The sequence below is a fragment of the Callionymus lyra genome, chromosome 17, assembly GCF_982586985.1.
Source record: "Callionymus lyra chromosome 17, fCalLyr1.hap1.1, whole genome shotgun sequence".
Taxonomy (NCBI): Eukaryota; Metazoa; Chordata; class Actinopteri; order Syngnathiformes; family Callionymidae; genus Callionymus; species Callionymus lyra.
Window position 1 is genome coordinate 4365226 of NC_141834.1, and position 19565 is coordinate 4384790.

A 19565-nucleotide genomic window follows, 5' to 3' on the forward strand; every position below is an offset into this window, starting at 1 on the left:
AAGTGTTTATGATCCGAACTACAGACAGGTAGAATGAGTAATGGAAAGGGGAATATTCTAACTTTTTTTTTATTCTAAAAGCAAATTATTTCGGAAATCGAATGTTTGTATTTCATTGTACAGTTGTGTGTTATTATTAGTAAAACAGCTTCAGCCAAACAGCGGCTTCGTCACCACAGTTGTGTAGTCCGCAAACTTGATGAAGAGATTGAAGCTGGATCATGGAGTGCAGTTATGGGTCAGCTAAGTGAAGAGGAGGGGGCTCAGCACACATCCTAGCCGCTTGAAGCACGTCATGAGGATGTTTTAGAGAATCCTGATTTTTATGATTCCAAATATTCAAGTATACACAGAATAAAAAAGTAACTTGGTCGGTAGTAACACATTTGACCGATAGAGGCTCTAGTGTGACCCGGAACCATAACAACAGTGGGGTCATGCTAATCGATTAGATGTGACATGGACGTCTAGATTTTCAAGGTTCGGCGCTCATTCTCAGTTTTATTTGTAAATGTCAGTTTTTCAGAATGTGGTCACGTTCGTGCCATAGCGACGGGATGTGACAGTGTTGACGTCATTTAGCATCGTTAGCTCGGAATCAGGGCGACGTCGATTGCTGCTAGCTAACTAAAGCTAACACAACAACAGGAACAGCTGGTAAACTCTTCACATAAACCAGACACGTTTTGTTTACTGTTGTTAATCTACTGCTGTTATCTATTAATCGTAAGTTCTCTGCTATTTCGGTGTTTATCAGTCATGTAATAACTTAGTTCTTAAGAAAAGTTATATTAAAAGTTATTGATCTGGACCATTATGCTTCTGAGACACCGCCATGTTTCTATAATTTATGCTACCTTGTTTAACTTAATATTTTAATAACATTCAATATCTATGAAAATAATTACATTTAATTTGTATTTCCTATCTTAAATCCCTTCGTGACATGGATCCTAAAATTGTGTCCATGCTTGTGTTCAAGTGAGAAGAAGGGATGGGGAACCAGCTTGCCGGCATCGCCCCGGCCCAGATCCTGTCTGTAGACAGTTACTTCTCGGACATCCATGACCACGAGTACGACAAGAGTCTGGGAAGCACTCGCTTCTTCAAAGTGGCGCGGGCAAAACACAGAGAAGGTCTGGTAGTGGTTAAAGTGTTTGCCATCCAGGACCCATCACTTTCACTCACAAGCTACAAGCAGGAACTAGAGGAGTTAAAGATCCGCCTGCACTCCTGTCAAAACTGCCTCCCCTTCCAGAAAGCCTCTTTGACCGAGAAGGCTGCCATTTTGTTTCGCCAGTATGTCCGCGACAACTTGTATGACCGAATTAGCACACGGCCATTTCTAAACAATGTGGAGAAGCGTTGGCTGGCTTTTCAGATCCTTAACGCCGTGGATCAGGCACACAAGGTTGGAGTTCGTCATGGAGATATAAAGACGGAGAATGTAATGGTGACCAGTTGGAACTGGGTGCTGCTCACAGACTTCGCCAGCTTCAAACCCACGTATCTGCCCGAGGACAACCCCGCAGACTTCAACTACTTCTTTGACACGTCGAGGAGAAGGACGTGCTACATCGCCCCGGAGAGGTTCGTGGATGGCAGCATGTTTGCAACTGAGAGTGACCAGACGACTCCGCTGGTGGACCTCTCCAACAACAACCAGAGAAGCCACGGGGAGCTGAAGCAGGCCATGGACATCTTCTCTGCAGGTGAGGCAGCAGATGGAGTGTTAAGAGGAGCAGCAACTTAATTATTGTCTTCAGGCTGTGTGATAGCGGAGCTCTTCATGGAGGGAGTCCCACTCTTCGATCTATCGCAGCTATTGGCGTATCGAAAGGGTCATTTCCATACTGACCAGCTTCTCCAGAAGATTGAGGATTGCAGCATCAGGGAGCTGGTAAGTTTTATTTTTTTTTCTCTTCACATCATGCTCGGCCTGAGCATCTTTAAACATTTGTCTCCTCAGGTGGCTCAGATGGTTCAGCGTGAGCCAGAGAAGCGCCTGTCTGCAGAGGAATACTTAAAGCAGCAGCGAGGAAAATCTTTCCCAGACATCTTCTACACGTTCCTACAGCCCTACATGGCTCAGTTTGCTAAGGAAACCTTTCAGTCTGCTGATGAGCGAGTCCTCGTCATCCGCAAAGACCTGGACAACATCTTGCACAACCTGCGGGGTGAGACCTCAGAGACTCAGAAAATCTTTATCACTTTATCTTTATGCTTGTGTTGTCATAGAAAACAGTCTCAAAAGACATGTCTGTGTTTGGGTGCAAGTAAAACTGGTGGTTAAGTGCGTTAATGCACTGTCTACAACAATACTTAGGTGTTCAATTTATTTCTGCAGAAGTAGTGATATCAACAAATGAGGAAACCTTGTTCGAATTAGTTCCATGAAAAATTAGAGCTAGCTCACTGAGGGAAAATATCCAAATATAAGGAAATGTGCTACATGTTTGACTGCACTATTGGGCTTTACTTATTAATGCAAGTCATCCTTTTCCCACATTAAGATTATTAAATCTTTGACCAAGATTGATGATGATCTATTCTGTCCATTCAGTGCAAGTTGTTAGAGTAAGTAATAATAATGTACTTACCTATGCTAAGCATTTGGAGGAAGGTATTTCTTTTGGACTTGAGCATTTTGAAGTTTGCCTGTGAACAGAATTTTTTTGTCAGTTTATGGTATAACCCATAGTAAACTGTCTGTGGTTAACTGAGATGCAGGTAAAGACAATAGAATTGTTCTTTTCCAGAAAGCTGAAAAACTTTTACTGAATGATTGTTGAGCTGTCAGAGATCCTCTGCAGGTTCCTCACAGGACGTGAGCGACGGCGTCATGAACTACAGGGAGGAGCAGGGTCTGATCGTGCTGGTGTCGGTCATCACTTCCTGCCTGCAGACTCTTCACTCTTGCGACTCCAAGTTGGCAGCGCTGGAGCTTATCCTTCACCTGGCACCTCGACTTGGGGTGGACATCCTGCTGGATCGTATCTCACCATACCTGCTGCACTTTTGCAACGACTCCATGCCACGTGTGCGAGCTCAGGCTGTGCGCACGCTGGCCAAAGTGCTGGCGCTGGTAAAAGAGGTGCCACGTAATGATGTGAACATCTACCCAGAGTACATACTGCCTGGCATTGCACACCTGGCACAGGACGACGCCACCATTGTCCGTCTGGCGTACGCAGGTTAGTGGACGTCTGCTCACCTGTTTGAACCATCTTGGAGTAAGTGTTATTTCTTGGTTTACCAGAAAACATCGCACACCTGGCTGAGAGCGCACTGCGTTTCCTGGAGCTGGTTCAAGAGAATAACGTGAACACGGAGCCGGATATGAGTGGAGAGGACTCGGAGGAAACTCTGCACTCCAATGAGAACTACGACTCAGGTACACACCAATTATCTGTAAGATGAATGAAACTGATGTTATAAATGATCTGTGAATGTGTAACTGGAGCAGCACGCTGGTGTATTCCCACAGAACTATTCAAATACATTTCCAGTACAAGACAGTAACATCTTTGATGATTTCAGGTGCAAGAGATAACGGGGAAACTTAAAGGGTTTTGTACAAAACTCTCTTTTAATTGAAATATTTACACTAGCGGATGTGTTTAAGCCCCGCCCACTTAAATGTCTTATTTAATATAACCACACCCACTCTGCTGTGATTGGTCAATCATCACAGTTTGTCACCTCACGTAATCTATCCCAGAAGTCTCCACTTCCAGTGGACTTGTGTAAACAAAGTGGGGCTTGATTAGAGCTGGATGGAGGAATACTGAAGGCATTTCTTACGTCATATTCACTTGTCCCTTTTTTATTCCCCAAGATTTCAGACTGTGGAGAACTTTATAAAGTATAACTTTAAAACATTGTCATGATGAAAGTCTTACCGTGCAGAGCTTCAGGCACTGCATGAGATGGTGCAGCAGAAGGTGGTGACGCTGCTCAGTGACTCGGAGAACATCGTCAAACAGTCTCTGATGGAGAACGGCATCACCAGACTCTGCGTCTTTTTTGGCCGCCAGAAGGCCAACGACGTGTTGTTGTCTCACATGATCACCTTCCTCAACGACAAGAACGACTGGCACCTGCGAGGAGCGTTCTTCGACAGTATTGTCGGTGAGTGACGGCCGGACCGAGTGTGTAGTTGCCGTGGTCATGAACAATGTTGGTGTGAGCAGGGGTGGCGGCGTACGTGGGCTGGCAGAGCTCGTCCATCCTGAAGCCGCTGCTGCAGCAGGGACTCAGCGACACTGAGGAGTTTGTGATCTACAAGGCTCTCAATTCTCTCACCTGCATGTGTCAACTGGGCCTCCTTCAGAAGCCTCACGTCTACGAGTTTGTCTGCGACATCGGTGAGAGCTCACTTGGTTTTCTGTGTCCTTGTGTCTGACACGTGCGTCTCGCTGCAGCTCCCTTCCTCTGCCACCCCAACCTGTGGGTGCGATATGGTGCTGTGGGCTTCATCACTGTGGTGGCACAGCACCTGAACGTGGCTGATGTCTATTGCAAGCTGATGCCACACCTGAAAGGGTTTGTCATGCAGCCCGTCATCCAGGTGAGTTTCCTGTGGGGTTGGCGCCCTCTTGTGGTTGAACTTATTGGTGTCTGCAGATCGACCAGGAGCTGGTGCTGCTGAGTGTGCTCAAGGACCCGGTCAGTCGGCCCATCTTTGACTACACCCTCCGCTCAAAAGACATTAGCAGCCTTTTCCGCCACCTGCTGCTGCGGCAGAAGAAGCGCACCGCCTCTATCCCTGAGTGCCCCGCCCCAGAGGACGCCGCCATCGCTCAGCTGCTCAAGAAGCTCCTCTCCCAGGTCAGCCAGAGAGGAGCTCTTCAGACTTTATTTGGGTTCTTCTTTACCTGAACCCACCACTGACACTGTCTTACTTTCTTTTCCTTTACCTGGACTCACCACATACACTTTCCTACTGTCTTTACCTGCACCTGAACTTAACACAGTAGCTCAACAGAAGTTTTGTAAAGAGGTTGAAAACCAAACTTGTCACCTGTCTCTGGAAATATCTCCCGGCAGAACAAAATGACTCTTAAGTTTCTCCGTGTGATCCATGTGTTCATGTGTTGTCCAGGGGATGAAGGAAGACGAGGAGGACCAACTGCTGGCACTCAAAGACTTTATGCTCAAGTCCAACAAGGCTAAAGCCAACATGGGCGAGCAGATTCACCTGAGTGAGGCTGCGCAGAACGGTGTGATTGACCTTGCCACGCTCGGCATCACTGGGCGTCAGGTGGACCTTGTCAAGCCCAAGACGGAGGTGGAGGACAAGAGAGGTGCGAGTCTGAGGAGTCAACGGTTCATTCATTCATGAACCTGCTGTGCTTCAGTCTAAAACGCTATCAGTTGAAAACAGAATTGAGTTTTGTTGATGTTGAACTTCGATAATCAAATAGTTGCTGTGTTTAATAATGGTGTTGGCCCAGCTAGCCGGGGACTAGAGGGATCAGTTAGGGCAGAGAAAGACTTGCATATGTTTAACCAACACTCTAAACACATCTGAGGAGCCAACACAATCCAGATGTTATTTACTAGTTTTGGATCTATGAAATAAATCTATGATCTTCATCAACTTCATCATCAGAGGGAAGATGAAGCAGAAGTTAATTTTGGTTTGCTGAGCAGCATATGTAGGATGAAGTTCAAAGCGTGTGCTCTGCAGTTCCACAGAACTCCTCATCATTTTTGCTAAATCTGACTGATGGTGTTCCAGACGCATCTGCTTGCTCACAGGCTCGTTTCCGAGGGTTCATTTGTCTTCTTGTTTGTGTCACAGCTCGAAAACACACCAAGCAGGACTCCTCCATGAACGAGGAGTGGAAAAGCATGTTTGGATCACAGGAGCCCTCCAGTGCCCCAGTGCCCCAGGTGAGTGGTAACCAGGTCTGTGGTCGGTTAGAAACGGTGCGTCATATTCATGAAACATGAAGAAAAATATGTTTGTGTGTAAAATATGAACAGCAGGAAATTGGGATTTTGGCATTCATCAATATTTTAGCTCCATTTTATTCCAATTTTATTTGAACTGTCTGTTCCATCTTGACTATATAATCAAAGCTACATAAATTAGAACATTTTTATGGTATTAACTTGTCCCTTAAACATTTTAAGTTGAACAAAAATGCCACTTCTCTGCCTGCACTCATAAAAACTTGGACAACAAATGGAGGGCTGTGGAATATCATGTCACAGGCCGCAAATGGCCCACGGGGCCGCAAGTTTGAGACCCTTTCGCCACAATTTTCAATTTAATTAATTAACTTGGCTGAGCATCGGAAAGTCATGCGAAAGATTCTAGGTTCTAGACCGGCCTCTCTGAATTTATTTAGATATTTAGGATTACTTGATGCCTTTTATATTCATGCACGATACTAGATGGTTAGAATTTTATGTTATTAATCCTTTAACATAAATTAAATTATGTATATGTGGACAAATTGGTCTGGAACATACACTTACTTTCACTGCACATCATCTCACATATGAATGATGCATTCAATAACAATGGGATTGCTATAGTTGGCAAGAAGACATGATATTTTACTACTAAACGCGAAACACTGTGTAACTGAACCATGTGGCACCTCAATGAAAAAGGAATACACTGAGAATACATGGACTTTCTATTGCTATTTGCAAGTTGCACACATTTAATTAATTGTTCTTATATTGTCTGAATTGTTTAATCACAATATCCAACCTGACCCTCTGATTGGAGCTTTTTTCAACAAACTGAAATCCTCTCAATGCTTTGTTCCGCAGGCCGGCGATGTCGCCACGACTCATTCAAAGAAGAGCATGGCGGCGCTGGCGGGCCCACTGCCGCAGTCCGTGTCCAGCGGGCCAGCCTACCAGCGGCGCCTGAACACATGCAAAGCCGAGCTGCAGCAGCTGGTGCAGCAGAAGCGCGAGCAGTGCAGTGCAGAGCGCATGGCCAAGCAGATGATGGAAAGCGCAGAGTGGGAGAGTCGCCCGCCTCCACCTGGTAACTACCCATTCTCTATATCCACTCCTAACTAGCATGCTACGCGAATTACCTCTTGTTTATTATTAAATGGTTGAATTTAAATGTTTTGTTTAGTAATTGAATTCAATAATTAACTTTTTTTTTAATTATAATTTTTTTATTCTCAATTAAATTATATATATATATATAAATCCAAATTCAATATTTATTCATTTAAAGACTTTTTAAATTCAATATTAATGCTGGAATATGCTATAAAAGTGCCAACAGACAATACCCAATACCAAAAGAGCTACATAGAAGCTATTGATAATGCTTGTTTTGATGTCTGGGTTCTTAAAACGCTTACGTCTCGCATTCGCAATTAACATCCTCTGAAATAATGTTATACTTGTTGTGTACTTTATGTTGTATTCAAACATTGAATATTCTGGTGGCACTGATCTGCTTCCTCCTGTGTGTGTTTCAGGTTGGCACCCCAAAGGTCTGCTGGTCGCGCACCTGCATGAGCACAAAGCTGCCGTCAACAGAATCCGAGTGTCCGACGAACACGCAATCTTTGCCACCGCCTCTAACGACGGCAGCGTGAAGGTCTGGGACAGTCAGAAGATGGAGGGCAAGACCACGACCACACGGTGAGAGCGAGAAACGGACCAGGAACGTGTGCAAGTCTTTGAGGGCTGACGTGTGTTTGAGTGTCCCGCAGGTCCGTGCTGACGTACTCTCGTATAGGCGGACATGTGAAGACGCTGACCTTCTGTCAGGGCTCGCACTATCTTGCCGTCGCCTCCGACAACGGCTCCATCCAACTCCTCGCCGTTGAGGCCAACAAACCGCCCAAGTCGCCAAAAGTCCAGCCCTTCCAGTCAAGGTATTCCCCGCCCCCCCCAATCCTCCCTACATACTTACAGTCGTACTCACTCTCTTCAGGTCTCTGGACCTCCAGCAGGATGGTTCTGCTGTGGACATCCACCACTTCAACTCGGGCGCTCAGTCAGTTCTGGCCTACGCCACGGTGAATGGGTCCCTGGTCGGCTGGGACCTTAGATCCAACAGCAACGCCTGGACGCTGCAGCACGACCTTAAACTGGGGCTCATCACCTCCTTCAGCGTGGACATGCACCAGTGCTGGCTGTGTCTGGGTGAGACTGGATACCCCACTCAACACCCTCCCCCCCAGCCCTCTGACCTGTGTGTGTGTGTGTTTGTGTGTTTAGGAACCAGCAGCGGCACCATGGCCTGCTGGGACATGCGCTTTCAGCTGCCCATCTCCAACCACACACACCCCACCAGGGCGCGAGTACGACGCCTGCTCATGCACCCGCTGTACCAGTCGTCTGTCATCGCAGGTGAGTCACACACACATACCGTTTGGTTCTTTCGATGCTGAAACTGTGTTTACTTACCCAAAAAATGGGGGACATTTTTTTAGAAACAGATTGGAGCCAATTTGGGAAAACATTTCTAAAGAGTTAGAAATACATTGTACTCTCTCCAATCTAAATATCAATTAGATATGGTGAATAATTGTACCTGAGCCAACATGAGGGTCTATCAAAAAAAAATCAATTGAATATCATGATAAAACATGAAAATGAAAGTGTCTGAATGTTGTATAACATCAGGTGTGCCGAAGGTCAAGGTAAAATTGGCTAAATGAAGCTTTAATTCAATAAAATATATGATTTTTGAAATCGGCCATTTTTTTCTTTTACATGATATTAATAATAACACATTGTATTCTCTACCACCTGGACTGAGAAACATGGACTCATTTCCCTATTTTAAGTCACACCTCAAAACGTATTTATTTAAATGTGTTTATTGCACCTTATCACTGTGTTTTAATAATGTTTTAATGTGTCTTTCATTCTGTTTTTATGCTTGACTGTTTTAATTTCATGCAATTGAGTGCCGAGAAAGGCAACTCTAAATAAAATCAATTATTGTTATTATTATTATTATTATTATTATATAGCATCTTGTGAACTCTTACCCAATAGAAAACTAAACATGGGGTGTTGTGTCAGATTTCCTTAAAAGTAGCCTGTGTATGTGCACCCTCTCAGCCGTCCAGGGGAACAACGAGGTGTCAATGTGGGACATGGAGACTGGAGATCGTAAATTCACTCTGTGGGCGAGTTCTTCTCCACCTCTGTCCGAGCTACAGGTAATTTCATCCACTCCCAATGCACCACTGCCATCACTGACCTGTGTGTGTGTGTGTGTGTAGCCATCTTCTCACAGTGTCCACGGGATCTACTGCAGTCCTGCCGACGGGAATCCTCTGCTGCTGACAGCTGGATCTGACATGAGGATCAGGTGTGTTCAAATGTGTTCTTGAGCGACACCTGGTGATCGACTCATACGGGTTATTCCATCAGTAACATTGTGACTTTAATATTAAATTTTCACTCACTCATGTGGTTTTAAGGGTTAGGATACTCTTCAATAAAATGTGTGTATCTTTGAAGTTACAGGCTTATATATTTCTATATAAAGGTTGCAACCAGAGCCCACTTTTCTTCATGCAAAAAGACACACTTAAATTCAAACACATATACTGCCTGTTTTTAATGTGCACTTGTACACTTTAACAAGAGGAAGTCTTTGGAAAAAAACTGCTATAGTGTTGACTAGTTTATTTATTTTTTACAATACATTTCTCTTCTTGAGGCGTCATTACAAGAGCACATTATATGTGAGCAGTATGGAGGTATTTGGATGTTTTTGTGTGTCCCATCCCATAGTCGACATGAGGGCGAGTAGAAAATGAGTGGATTGTGGGTTAACCAACTTTCTAAAGCAGCTTTCGTGACAAACCTCGGACGTGTTAATCCGTACTAACATTAACATGTAACAAAATGATGGTTCAGGTTCTGGGACTTGGCGTACCCGGAGAGGTCGTACATTGTCGCAGGAGGCGCCAACGACTCCCTGCACTGCCCATCGGTTCTCTACAGCAGGAAAATCATTGAGGGAACAGAAGTGGTGCAGGTGAGCATGAAGGAATGGGAAGTTGTGTGTTTGGTGGTCAAGATGTTCAGAGCTAGCAGTTCTGAGTGGTACAAAACAAATGAACCGATTCACAAAACAACAATTCCAAATTCACAGAACAAGCAAACAATAAAACAAATTACAAATTCAAAACATGTACAGATGTTTACCTGACATCGTCCACACATGTCTGTAACAAACGCTGTCACTGCAGGAAATCCACAGTAAACAGAAGAGCGGCGTCGTCGAGGACTCGCCCAGACGTGGTCCCGAGTCCCTCCCTGTCGGACACCACGACATCATCACCGACATCGCCACCTTCCAGACCACACAGGGATTCATCGTGACCTCGTCCAGAGACGGAATCGTCAAAGTCTGGAAGTGAAGACGGAGCACAGCGCCTGGCCAGATGCCAACTCTTTTTAGACTAAAGCTCAGTGATTTGTATTCCATGCGCTGGACTTGAAGTAAACAATTAACGTCTCCCTGAACCTAATGTTTTATGTTTTCTGAAAAATGAAACACGACAACAATGACATCATCAATCACATGCCCGACCAAGCCCACATTTCTCTGCATGTACATATCAGAATAATAAATGATTGATCATGGTGTGTTTAGAAGTCTCAATCAACAGAATCCTGACTTGACTTCAGTCAATGACGATTGGCTTTGACGTGCTGCACTTTCGTCTCAGATTGAGCCTGAAGACTCTTATCATCCGCATGGATTGAGTGTAGAGCGGCTGTTCTGGTGAACCGGGTCAGACAAACAATGCAATTAAGAAAAACACTTTAATGGTTTTACATTCATTTCTTCAGAATTTGTGGTTTTTGTGAGTGGAAACAGCTGTGTTGAATTGTTTTTTTTCTTCTGGAGTAAACAAGTTTAGTGGCTCTTAACAAGACAAATACTTTCACACTCGTCCTGCGTGCTGAAGCGGTTGTTGTTGCCGCCGCAGCCTCCAAACCAGAAGCGAGCACACTCGCTCTGTTCCGTATCGAAGTGCCACATCATGGTGTAGTTCTGGCAGCTTCCGACGTCCTGGGGCAGGAAGCAGGCGTCTGCAAGAACAGGAAGTGTCATAGTTTGCAACACTGTGGTGGGAAAGGAGACTTGAGTTCTGTTTTTACCTTTTGTGAGCACCTTGGTAGACTCTGGCCTGAGACGGTGTTCAGAGTCTGGAAGTGTAAAGTAGTTTGGTGACGATAGCGAAGAAGATTGTATCACTAAGATCTTCTGTCGCTGAGTCAAGAGGTTCAATTCTACTTGAGTGTAGGAGGGTGTGGAGGGGAGATGCTACTGTCTCGCCTATCAAGAGATTCAAATCAGATAATTCCTTTGAATTTGTCTTTCACCAGCTTTGAGACAATTGTAGTGATTTGTCCAATATGTGTTCTACCATGATTCTGACATTCATCTTCACCCTTGCTTGCATCAACACACTTGACTTCCACGGTAGTACAGAATGATCCCAGGCTGCTGCCACCTGATTGAAAATACATTTTCCTCCATAAAACTTGAAATAAACAGGAGGGTGAACTTTTGTTCTGATTTAGGTTTCTTAAAGAAAGTTATTCTCACCTCCTATTCTATTCTATTTATACTTGAAGTTACTCTGTTATGATTTGATACTTTAAATAAAAACGAATTGCACTGCAACTAAATGCAAGAACACAATCGATTTTTAAAATAAATAATAAAACTTTTAAAAAATGCCACTCACCTACAGGATTATTTTAATAAAATATATGTGTAAATGCACAGAGGGTGATCAGCAAATATTTAATGGTTGCACATGTGTTGTGATATCCACAAATGTAGATTCAATATTCTTTCATTGCAATTTATTAACAAACTAAAATACATTGGTAAAACATAACATTCTGTGTGTTGAATTACATTTACATGTTGATCAGCAATTACAAGTCCGGCGTATATTTGAGACAATATTAGCCCAAAAGCTGAGATTTGCAAATCTCCTTGCTTGCGATCGCAGCCACTAGATGACAGGGTTGTAATAGATGTTGACGCTAAACAGCCAGCCGTGAAAACGTAGACCTGTCTGGTCAATGTATATTACAACCCTGTCATCTAGTGGCTGTTGTGTGAATCGCAAGGACATTTGTAAATCTCATTTTCTGCAGATTTTGAGCTAAGAATGTCTCAAAAAATATGCTAGACTTTAAATGGAGAATGCGTGTACTTGCTGATCCAAATGTCAAATGTGAGTTTTACTAATTTATTTTTTGTTTTGCAAATTTAAAGGTTATATTTACGAATACAAATGTATTTGTAAATACCAAAGTACAATTAACAAATTTACATTTCCTCCGTGCACATACAAATAATTATGATACAAAAATAAGCCCATAAATAAGTCCCAAACTTTCCAGGTTTTTTGTCCCATTGACGGAACCAGAGTATCTATATATACGATATCTAGTCTATGAAGCTTCTGCACATGCACAGCCTAGATACTGTAGGTTGCTTGGATCCAGTACTGACTTCCTGCACTGACAAATACGGTAATTTTGTGAATCCTGTATTGACAAGTACCATTTCGGGCCTCAAAACTATTTCAGTCCAGGCACTTCTTACTCAATGACGAACACTGCAAACGCAAACGTATTTTGAAAAGCTGAAAGTAAGCCATAGGTCCCCTTTTCCGTTTACAGGAGAGTGGTTATGGACCTGTTCATAACAAATTGTCTATTATTAAAAAAATATTATTTGTCATAAAATATTATTTATAGATTATTGATCTATAATAAGGAAAAATAATGTGGCCTGCTGTGTTCCATAGCACCAACTGCCAAGGCACTGCCCCACCTGCCCCTAATGTAGAGGAGCCAGTGTCATGATGTCTTTGTCTGGAGTTGATTGAAAACTAGTGTGTGAGGGTGAAGAGAGGGAAGTGGAGAGTAGTCAAGCAGGGATAGGAGAGGTTGAGGAGGAGGCTAGAGGTGAAGTCCTCCAACACATATTCTTCTTCTGGCTATTCCTCAACAAACTTCTACAAGACTGAGGATGTTCTCTTCCCACAGGCTCACTCAACACCCCCTGCTGTCCTTAAGGACTAGACATGCACTAGGAGGTCCTGTCTACTGGTGTAGGAAGAGTAAGTGTTGAAGTGAGTGAGCTGGGGTGTTTCAGACTTACTAGTAGCGCCACACGTCTGCAAACATTCACTTTCTGCTTCAAAGCGGTTGGCGTTGCCGCCACAGCCTCCATACCAGAAAGGAGAACATGCAGCAATGTCTTTGTCAAAGAACCACAGCTGAGTGTGGTCGCTACAGTGGACGCCAGTATCGGCGGGCAGCAGACACTGGGCTGCAAGCAGAACATCGACACACTTTTAGACAGAAGCATGACACCACCCGCAGCAACGGCTGACGCAGCTCGACGAGACTCGATACAGTGGTCACATGCTAACATGCTCCGAGGTTCATTCACGATGTTAGAGATGCAGGAGACGGACATGTGCAGAGAGAGATGAACGAAATGTGAAGCCTATTGTCGTATGATGCCGGCTTCATCCGTTGTGCTTGTCGTTCGACTGGGTATCGAACTTCAGTTCTTTGGATGCACATACATAAATGCTTCTGTAGTATCGAGTATCGAAACATGCTTTGTCTTTCGGTGCCAAGTTTCAGTACCTGGAAGTAAATAAAATGATCAAGACTTGGTAATACTGCCGGTTGTTCACTTGCAAAAAATCTATATATCATAGGGATGATTCAAGCACTAGTTATGTTCGTCTCTCACCATCCCCATGAGATATACATCGACTTAATATTCACTCGCGTCTGTGTGGTGATTCTGAGCGGGCTAAAATGCTACATTGTGCGATACAACCTGTGCAAAAACATTACAAAAACGTGGACAGATCAATTTAAGAGCAGACTGTAGCTTCGTGTTTAACTGCATGAAGACAGTCTGCAGCCGTCCTTCCATAATTCATGTCCGCCCATGATCTAAAGTATCCACCACAGAACTTCCCTTGACTAAGAGCACCAACTTTGGCACTACATCTGGATATAGGTAGATGTATTTAATGCTAATGCAACTTTATACATGCACAGTGTGCTGAATTAAACAAAAAGGCTAACTTATTAATATTTGGCTTTATTTTATCTTTATTGATCTTTATTTAATCCAGTGCAGTTCTATCAAACTTAGAAAGAGGCTGTCCCAAGAAAACAGAGACCTTTTTAATTTAAAAGCAATGAATATTATATTGTTTTTTTTGCTTTTTTTCATTTATTTTTTGACCTTGAACCTTTATTTTTTGTAAGCTTGGAATTGGAATGAGTTGGAATTTACTAGAAAAATGTTGCCAAAAAATAAGATAATAATAATAATAATAATAATAATAACAAATTATTTTTTTGGCAACATTTGTGTTATTTCTTTTTTCTTTTTGTTAGAATTCATCTTGTAAAATTGGAATCGAAAAAAGTATCGTCAGGAACCAATATCAAGGTGAGAGTATCTGTATCGAAATTGTTTAACAGATAACTAGCCCTAGCTGTATGTGTCATTCCCACCTTTCTGCTCCGTCAGTGTGTCGACGACGTTCATCTGTTCCATCTTCATTTCGGTCCTCAGCTGTTCCTGGAAGTTGTCACGAACCTGATCGGCGAACTCCACAAAACCTTCCTGCCTGGAATCACAACACTTCATTAGCTCCAGGTCATGTGGGGTTGCTGGTGAACAGTTTACCCGGTGATGAAAATTTGTCCTCCATCTTTTCCTTCCAGCCTTTCACATGACCTCTTCAGAGTGGCAGGGGGGTACGCGTTGATGCCCTCTGAAACAAATACACCAGCATGTGACTCTGTTGAGGATTTCTTGGGTGAAACAGTCTTACTGTTGAGGGTAGAAAGGAAGACCCTGAAGAAGCGCTGGGCGTAGCCCTGCTCCTCGGATTTCAGCCGACGCATGTGGATCAGATGCTGCTGCACGGGTCGACTGGCGAGCTCTTCTACCTGCGTGCGGTTGTAGCGGTCGCCAACAGTCACCACGAACATGGCCACCCCATCACACTTGGCCTTCTGGGATATGTAGTGCAGCTTTGCCTGGTCCTGGTAGGTGGTCTCAGTTCCCACCACAGTGAACAACACTCTCCTCTTACGGGGCTGAGACGCCTTGAGAAGAACCTCCTTCAGGCTGAACTCTAGGGTCTGGCCCAGTGCAGAAGAGCTGCGTAGCTGCTGCATGTTGTTGATGAGGTGTTCGCTCATCGCTACCTGGTTTCCGTGGACCTGAAAACCAAACTCTAGTTTTGTGTTTTGGCCGCCCTGCTGTACCAGTGCCACTCGAGCCTGGGGCCCAGGCTGACGAGGCTGTGGGCTCACTGCCACCTGCTCCACCACGCTGCCCAGCAGCTGCTGGACACCAGCATACTCGTCTGACTGCACCTCCCTGGAGCTGTCCACCACCAGGACTATGTCCACATCAGCCTCCTGGGGCTTAGGCGGGTCCTGGATGAAGGAACACTCCTCAGAACGTCCGCACGGGTCTGAAAGAAAATAAGCACCTCATCTGAGCTCACCACTGCTCTAAGTCATCCCAAGTGATGCAAAGGCATATTTATGCAAATACAAATGACCACCTGTTTAAACCAAGTTTACACTGACTCTTATTGTGGCATAAAGGGAATTATGTCAAGAAATCACTGGTCTCGATATTACTTACTTACTTACTTACAAACAAAGGATGAGTGTTAAACTTTGAACTTATTGACACAAGAAATTTGACTTGTAAGTATCTTTACTATCAGTAATCTGCTGCTTACCGTAACAAATGGCGCAGTTCTTCACTTTACTCAGGTCGGTTTTGACATCCTTCCCCAGCACCACGAAAATGGAGTTTCCTGTGTCATCCACCTGAGTGTGTCATCCACCTAAGTAAGTAACCACCAAACAACTGCTCGACCATTTAGGAACTGAACAAACCTCCAGTGAACGGCTGACAGCAGGCGCATTCTTCAGCGAGATGACGGCGGGGACAATGTTGAGTCCGCGGTACTCCATGGTGGCTGTGACAATGTCACTAAGGTCCTGTGCCGGACCTCCAGAGAAGAAGACGGCCACCTTCCGCATGACCATCCCTGACCGGGTGCGCTTGAAGACATTCTGGCCGACAAAGCGCATGGCTGCCCCAAGCTGGCGTTTGTTGGTGCTGCGCTCGAGAGCGATGTTCTTTACCGCCTCAATCAGCTGAGACTTGCGGCGATAATCCTGGAAGCGAATCAGGTACTTGCTGAAGGTGCTGTAAGCCACCACGGCCACACGGGCACCGGTGGGACAATTGCTCTCTGCAATGCCCACATCATCGAGCAGGGTCAGCAGAGCAGAACGTTGTCTCTCGAAGGCAGGCGGGGTCACATCCGCTGACATATCAAGGCCAAACACCAGCTCGGTGGGGAAGGACGGGCAGATGGAGCGGTCTGGAGCACAGAGGAAAAATTACGGAACAAGTGACTTGAGATGATTTAAAGAGACTGACACATAAAATGTATTGACACTATATTGGCGAAAGCACGATCTCCTCGATATGTATGGTACGGCTTGCTGAACTGTAACCTTCTCACATCTGGCGGTTACGTACCGATGGAACAGGCTGAGGAGGAGAAGAGGAGGTTAGAGGACACAAGCGGACAGGTTAATGGACAAGGCTGTGTTTGCTCACCACAGTTGTCTCTGATATAGGTGATCAGCTGACACTCCTGTGGAAACAAAAGACATTAGAAACAAGGCTGTAGAACAATGAAATGCTGAGACTGACCGTCAAGCTTTTCTTCCCTGGTGGACCTCGAGGGCCCTGACAAAGAGACAGAGGGACACTCATCAATATAGCTGCCACACAAACCCTACTGCTGTGTAGCACTCACTCTGTGTCCAGAATATCCTGGCTCTCCGATGATTCCTGACTCCCCTGTAAACCCAGAGTTGCCCTGCACAGAACAAAACCAGAGATCAGATTTGTGCCGATTATGCTGTGCCTGTCTTGAGACTCACCCCACGTCCGATGTTTCCTTTACGCCCCGGGTGACCTTTAGTACCCTGCAGCCCGCTTTCTCCCTACATGCCGGGACAATCACAAATAAATGCTTGTGTAAACTTAAATGTTATTTCAAAAGTCAAACCGTTGAAGACATCGGGAAGTTTTGATGTCAGAGTTGACCATTAGGGTGTAGGTCTTATTTTTGGGAGGCGATAAAGAATTCAAGGAAATAGAAATATATGTCATGTGACTTATCTGTTATCTGGCACCTACGTCTGAAGACAAAATGAAAATCACATGAGGAGTCATTAATCGAGAAATAGTTAGATCCTCCCAATAATATTGGCAGGTCGAATTTTGCTGAAGCTGCAGATACCATTAGCTGGGTGACAACTTCTAAACTTATCCTGTTTTGGTTTGGAAACATTTGGTCATGTTTTGCGAGCAAGAACTCACCACAAGTCCAGGGTAGCCAGGGATCCCAGGATCACCCTGAAACACAAGGAGATGTTTCTAGAGGCGACACAAGGGTTCCTGAAACTATTAAGGGAGTCTGTCTTACCTTCACACCTTTTGGTCCTTGGGGTCCATATCCGTCTTTACCATCCTGGCCCTGTAACACACACAATTCATTTACTGACCTGAAGACCACAACCAGACCTCACACAACACTTGTTTATTGGAATTAATTCTCAAGTTTATTAGAGTGAATTAGGGATATAAACAACTTCGGAACATTGCCAAGAGAAAAGTAACTCACCGGCACTCCTCGGGGACCCATTGAACCAGGAACCCCACCTTCTCCCGGCTCTCCTGGTTGACCCTGAAAGAAAAGTCGACATGAGCCAGATTAGGCCATGAATCCCTCTGATTATCGGCAGATGAGAAGAGAATCTAAATTGGGTCCTAATGAAGAAAGAGCTGAGCCTGGTCTATGGTCCAGCACTAAACGGAGTTCTTGACCAAGAGAACCTCTGCAGGGTCTCACAATAGCTTGAAGCTGGATTATCAAGAATGTTTTCAGAAAAGTGAATAATTTGATTTTGAACCAAAGATCATTCAGCAGCTTTTTCTCAGGATAGTCAGAGGTCTTATCACATAATGTATGTTGATGACACATAGTTAAAATGTTATTTACTTTAGTGTTGAGATAAACCTGAAAGAATGCTTCCAGTTTTTGTCTTGTTTTATGTTGTTTGGTTTGGACAGGAACTTTGATAGAATTATCATGACACTGGAGGTTCTGCTGAGGCTTTAGTATGTTTATGTAGTTTGTTTGTCAGATTCGAGGAACTACATGTCTTCCCTGGGCTGTAGCACATCTCACCTTCTGTCCGTTGACACCATGACGTCCTGGCAGACCTTGCTTCCCATTTACACCCGGACCACCCTGCAGAACAACCAGAGATGCTTTATATCTGCTGAGCCATGAGCCTGAGACATCAACTGTCTAGGTTGGCGTTTACGTCACTTAGGGAGATGAAAAATGTTCACAACTTTTTCACCAAGGCTTTACTTGAACATTTAACCATCCATGTCCCCTCTGTTGAACAGTTCTCCAGAGAGACGTATCAAGCAACAGCAGCCTTCAAAGATCAGGATCCATACAGATTTAAGGGGAGATTCCAGAAAGAGCATGAATATTTACATCCTGACACTGTGCAGCAGAGATAAGTTTAATCATCCTGGGAGTCAATTATTAATCACATCTGCTCAGCATCTACAGGTCTGTAGAGAAACAATTCTGAGTCTTAGGACTGACTCCTCCCTGCATCTCGTCTTGGAACAGAACAAGCAACTCTGCTGGTTTTTAATTTTCAGAGAGAAAAAATAATATTAAAGCTTGAGTCATGAACTTGTTGGACATGTTTATTTAAATAAATGTTCAATGGAGTGAGCTAGAAAACATTCAAATGTGAATTACAGATGTTAAGAACCACCTTCGACAATACCTAGGGATCTACTCTTTTGTGTTTTTTGGCTAAGAATGCTAGAAATATTATACACACATAATGGCTGAACTTTATCATTAGTGAACAAACCTGACGTCCAGGGAGACCGGCAGGGCCTCTTGGCCCGGGCGTACCTCTGGCTCCTCTATTACCCTGCACAGGTACAGAGAGCCGTCGTCAAGTACTGTGCCATGTTTCAAATTCAATTTTTAGCTGCTCACCTGTGGACCTGAAGCACCAGGAGTACCTTGGGGTCCCTGCCCGCCTGGCTTTCCTGGTAGACCCTGCATGAACACACAGAAAATAAACAATCTTTGCAGCACAAACAACCACAATTTGTGGCAGGGAAAAGCTGAATTTGTGCCAGTACTGTGTCTCCAAGCGGTCCTCGTCTTCCGTTGAGCCCCTGAAAAAAAAGTGCAACACAACAGTGAGGACACTATAGTTAATATACACAGTATACATTAGTGAAACTGTTGGTCTGATGAAAGGAACAGGATTTCAAAGTTTCTGTGTTTGAAACGACCACCCTAACAATGTGAACAAACATTGAGATTCTTCTCGATTGAGATTCTTCTCGACATTCACCCAGCATGTTGTCTTTTGTC

The 19565-nt window shown here is 44.3% G+C and overlaps 2 protein-coding genes across 6 annotated transcripts in view; one reads left to right on the forward strand and one right to left on the reverse strand.

Moving 5' to 3' along the window:
* The first annotated feature begins 415 nt into the window (after window positions 1–415).
* On the forward strand, window positions 416–10605 carry pik3r4 (phosphoinositide-3-kinase, regulatory subunit 4). Of its 2 annotated transcripts, none has more exons than XM_087778779.1 (21): window positions 416–480; window positions 983–1712; window positions 1767–1900; window positions 1970–2177; window positions 2814–3194; window positions 3260–3394; window positions 3910–4131; window positions 4194–4367; window positions 4425–4570; window positions 4627–4830; window positions 5105–5306; window positions 5807–5898; window positions 6793–7015; window positions 7467–7632; window positions 7704–7868; window positions 7928–8139; window positions 8215–8346; window positions 9067–9167; window positions 9231–9319; window positions 9874–9994; window positions 10209–10605. In XM_087778779.1, the coding sequence occupies exons 2-21, from the start codon at window positions 995–997 to the stop codon at window positions 10377–10379; spliced, it is 3996 nt and encodes a 1331-aa protein (XP_087634905.1). In that variant the 5' UTR covers window positions 416–480; window positions 983–994; the 3' UTR covers window positions 10380–10605. The 2 variants fall into 2 exon arrangements, with proteins under 2 accessions (XP_087634905.1, XP_087634904.1); XM_087778778.1 differs by having other exon boundaries at window positions 429–657.
* Window positions 10606–10769: 164 nt separating this feature from the next.
* The window catches only part of col6a4a (collagen, type VI, alpha 4a), a 29992-nt gene continuing 21196 nt past the window's right edge, over window positions 10770–19565 (reverse strand). For 3 of the 4 annotated variants that reach the window (XM_087778773.1, XM_087778774.1, XM_087778775.1), the window contains 20 exons: window positions 19328–19363; window positions 19179–19241; window positions 19048–19110; window positions 18333–18395; window positions 17766–17828; window positions 17568–17618; window positions 17462–17497; window positions 17020–17082; window positions 16893–16955; window positions 16787–16822; window positions 16691–16727; window positions 16610–16621; window positions 15955–16448; window positions 15795–15885; window positions 14868–15518; window positions 14720–14807; window positions 14545–14660; window positions 13157–13327; window positions 11128–11175; window positions 10770–11058 (listed from right to left, as the gene is read on the reverse strand). In XM_087778773.1, the coding sequence (XP_087634899.1) occupies window positions 10883–11058; window positions 11128–11175; window positions 13157–13327; window positions 14545–14660; window positions 14720–14807; window positions 14868–15518; window positions 15795–15885; window positions 15955–16448; window positions 16610–16621; window positions 16691–16727; window positions 16787–16822; window positions 16893–16955; window positions 17020–17082; window positions 17462–17497; window positions 17568–17618; window positions 17766–17828; window positions 18333–18395; window positions 19048–19110; window positions 19179–19241; window positions 19328–19363 (2421 nt within the window). In that variant the 3' untranslated portion in view covers window positions 10770–10882. The remainder of the gene's footprint in view (window positions 11059–11127; window positions 11176–13156; window positions 13328–14544; window positions 14661–14719; window positions 14808–14867; window positions 15519–15794; window positions 15886–15954; window positions 16449–16609; window positions 16622–16690; window positions 16728–16786; window positions 16823–16892; window positions 16956–17019; window positions 17083–17461; window positions 17498–17567; window positions 17619–17765; window positions 17829–18332; window positions 18396–19047; window positions 19111–19178; window positions 19242–19327; window positions 19364–19565) is intronic. The other variant, XM_087778776.1, reaches the window with a different exon arrangement.

Coding starts and splice junctions, on each gene's coding strand:
- pik3r4 (XM_087778779.1), top strand. CDS start 995: ATGGGGAACCAGCTTGCCGGCATCGCCCCGGCCCAGATCCTGTCTGTA. Junction 4,132..4,193: donor GTTCTTCGACAGTATTGTCG/GTGAGTGACGGC, acceptor TGGTGTGAGCAG/GGGTGGCGGCGTACGTGGGC. Junction 7,633..7,703: donor GGCAAGACCACGACCACACG/GTGAGAGCGAGA, acceptor AGTGTCCCGCAG/GTCCGTGCTGACGTACTCTC.